The sequence below is a fragment of the Camelina sativa genome, chromosome 2 (genome assembly GCF_000633955.1).
Source record: "Camelina sativa cultivar DH55 chromosome 2, Cs, whole genome shotgun sequence".
In the NCBI taxonomy this organism is placed as follows: Eukaryota; Viridiplantae; Streptophyta; class Magnoliopsida; order Brassicales; family Brassicaceae; genus Camelina; species Camelina sativa.
The window spans coordinates 20281286-20284253 of NC_025686.1; the positions used below are offsets into that span (position 1 = coordinate 20281286).

The 2968-nt window shown below is 51.6% G+C and overlaps 1 protein-coding gene across 1 annotated transcript; it reads right to left on the reverse strand.

Moving 5' to 3' along the window:
- Window positions 1669–2671, reverse strand: LOC104754605. Its single transcript, XM_010476829.1, has 2 exons — window positions 2304–2671; window positions 1669–2161 (listed from the first exon to the last, which is right to left on the reverse strand). Exons 1-2 carry the CDS (start codon window positions 2669–2671, stop codon window positions 1669–1671), a joined length of 861 nt encoding a protein of 286 aa, XP_010475131.1.

A 2968-nucleotide genomic window follows, 5' to 3' on the forward strand; every position in this document is an offset into this window, starting at 1 on the left:
GAGACGTTTTCGGTATTCTCGTTGGTCGCGGCGAGCTCAATGACGAAATCGGCGAGGACTTGTGCCTTAGCACAGGTGCGTGGTCGGTACTCGATATCGTACTCACTGAGTTCTATGGCCCATTTGACTAATCTGCCGGACTGGCTGGGACTGTGAAGGATGGTCCGAATGGGTTGGGACGTCATCACCATGATCGTATGCGACTGGAAATAAGGGCGCAGTTTGCGAGCCGACATCACGACCGCTAGTGCTAGCTTTTCCATAACGGGGTACCGCGTTTCAGCGTCAACAAGGGTCTTGCTGACGTAATAGACGGGTTTCTGTTCCCCCTCGTGTTCTCGCACCAATACCCCGCTTACCGCGGAGTCGGAGGAAGAGGTGTTCCCCCTCCGCGGGCTTCGACAATACAGGGGGCTCGGTGAGGTATTTTTTTAGCTTCTGGAATGCCTCCTCACATTTGTCGTCCCACTCGAATTTCCGATTGCCTTTCAGCAACTGGTAGAATGGGAGGCAGCGGTCTGTAGATCGTGCGATGAATCGGTTCATGGCGGCTATCCGCCCTGTTAATCTCTGGACCTCCCGAGTTGTCTTTGGCGAAGGCATTTCAAGGAAGGTCGCAATTTGTTTTTGATTTGCTTCGGTCCCGCGTTCCGTGACCAGATACCCAAGGAATTCTCCGGACGCAACATCGAATGTGCACTTGGTCGGGTTGAGCTTCATTCCATACCGGTTTAGTATTTTGAAACACTCTTCGAGCTGGGAAATGTGATCCTGCTCGCGCATTGATTTGACGAGCATATCGTCGATCTATACTTCCATGGTTATTCCAAGGTGTTCGGCGAACATCTTGTTGACTAACCTCTGGTAGGTTGCTCCAGCGCTTTTAAGTCCGAAAGGCATTACTTTGTAACAATAGGTGCCTCGGTCCGTGATAAACGCAGTCTTTTCCTGGTCGACGGGATCCATCAAAATCTGATTATACCCCGAGAAGGCATCCATAAAGAAGAGAATCTTGTGTCCGGCGGTTGCCTCGACCAATCGATCAATATGAGGAAGCGGGTAGTTGTCCTTCGGACAGGCTTTGTTGAGGTCTTTGAAGTCGATGCAGATCCGCCATTTCCCGTTTTTCTTTTTGACCACTACGGGGTTGGCTAGCCATTCGGCGTACTGGACCTCGCGGATAGACCCTATTTTCAATAGTTGATCCACCTTGTCGTTCACTGTTTTCGCCCTTTCGGGACCGAGCTTACAACACTTCTGTTTTATGGGTTTGTAGGTGGGGTCAACGTTAAGCTGGTGAGACGTAACGCTAATGTCGATTCCTTTCATGTCCGATGAGGACCAGGCGAAGGCGTTGTGATTTCGACCCAAGAATTGGATCAGGTCGTTCCTCGTACTAGTTTTGAGATCGGCCCCGATCCCAACGCATCGTTCCGGGTGGCCTTCCATGATTGGAACCTGATCAACCTTGGTCATTACGGGTCCACGCGAGGCAGGATCTATGCGCTTAACGAGCTGCCAAGACTCCAGCTCGTCAGCAATCATTAGTTGCTATTGAGCGGACTTTTTGATCAGATCGTAGCCGCTTCTGTAACATTGTCTTGAGGTTCGTTGGCTACCGTAGATGGTGGCAATCCCGCCCCGCGATGGGAACTTAACACATTGGTGTTACGTTGACGGGACCGCCCTCATCCCATACAACCATGGTCTGCCGAGGATGGCGTTGAAAGGGGCGAGACGATCGACGACCACAAAGTCGATGAGACGTCGTACCCCTCGGGCTTCCACTATAAGGGAAATGGTGCCTTTAGCTAAGGTCGTGTCGCCGGCGAATCCGGTGAGCGGGGTTTTGGCCCCTTTTAGCTCGGAGTCAGGATAACCCATCCGTTTAAAGGCATCGTAGAATAAGAGATCGACGGAGCTCCCGGTATCAATCATTATTCTGGAGAGCTCGCATCCCCCGACATCTAATCTTACAATTAGAGCGTCGTCGTGGGGTTTATCCAGGTCCGCGGTCTCGCTTTCCCAGAAAGTAATCTCGTAGTCCGGGTCTGTGCGGGGTCTCCGTTCTCGATGGTAACTATCGACCCTACGTTGGTAGGCTTTGATCGAATTAACTGAGTTACGACATAAGGAAGATCCTCCCGTGATGAAGTCGACTCTATGAATTGGGTTTGACTCTTTTAAACACCGGGAGATGAGCGGACGAAGGCTTGCGAGCCTCCGGGGAGCCGGAGGTGGGGTGAATACCGATCCGGGGGAAGTACGGCAAAGGGAAAGTCCTTTGAAAACCAGGTCAATACGTTTCTTTGGGGCTGGAGGGGGGGGAAGATCCCTCGGCCTCGTGGGTCCTTTCACGCTTTGCTGCGGCTTCTTTGGTAGTGGCGTTGGCTTCTCTCGCCTTCTCTCCCTCTTTTTCGAGATCGATTTCGCCGAACTCTCCTGCTTCGTGTTTCCGCGCGAGGAGGCGTCCCACAATTCTGCACTCTTCAGTCGAGTGTCCACGTATTTTGTGATACTTGCAGAATTTCTCGGGATCAAAGTTCGGATTTTTGGCTTTCGGTGTGGAATCAACCGCGAAAGCATGCAAACCAGATTCGAATGGCTCCTTCCAGAAAGTCTTTTTGGAAGGGTTGTACGGTGTTTTTGCTGACTTATGGATCTCGGCCATAGCGGCTCGTTCCTCTTCTGCTCGGGCAAAATTAATCGACCTATAGAGTGTTTGATCGAGCGATGGGGGCTGTCGAACGGTGAGCTCCTCACGGAATTTCGGGGTGTACTATAAGCCATGCCGAAGAGCCGCCAGGGCAACCTCGTTGTTTAAGTTGGTTATCCTGGCTTTGGTTGACTTGAAGCGATTGATGTAATCGCGGAGCGGTTCGTCCTTTTCTTGGACGAGAATCCAAAGGTCTGTTTCGGTCACCTTAGCTTGGAAGAAGACCGAATACTGTTTCAAAAATGCCGAGGC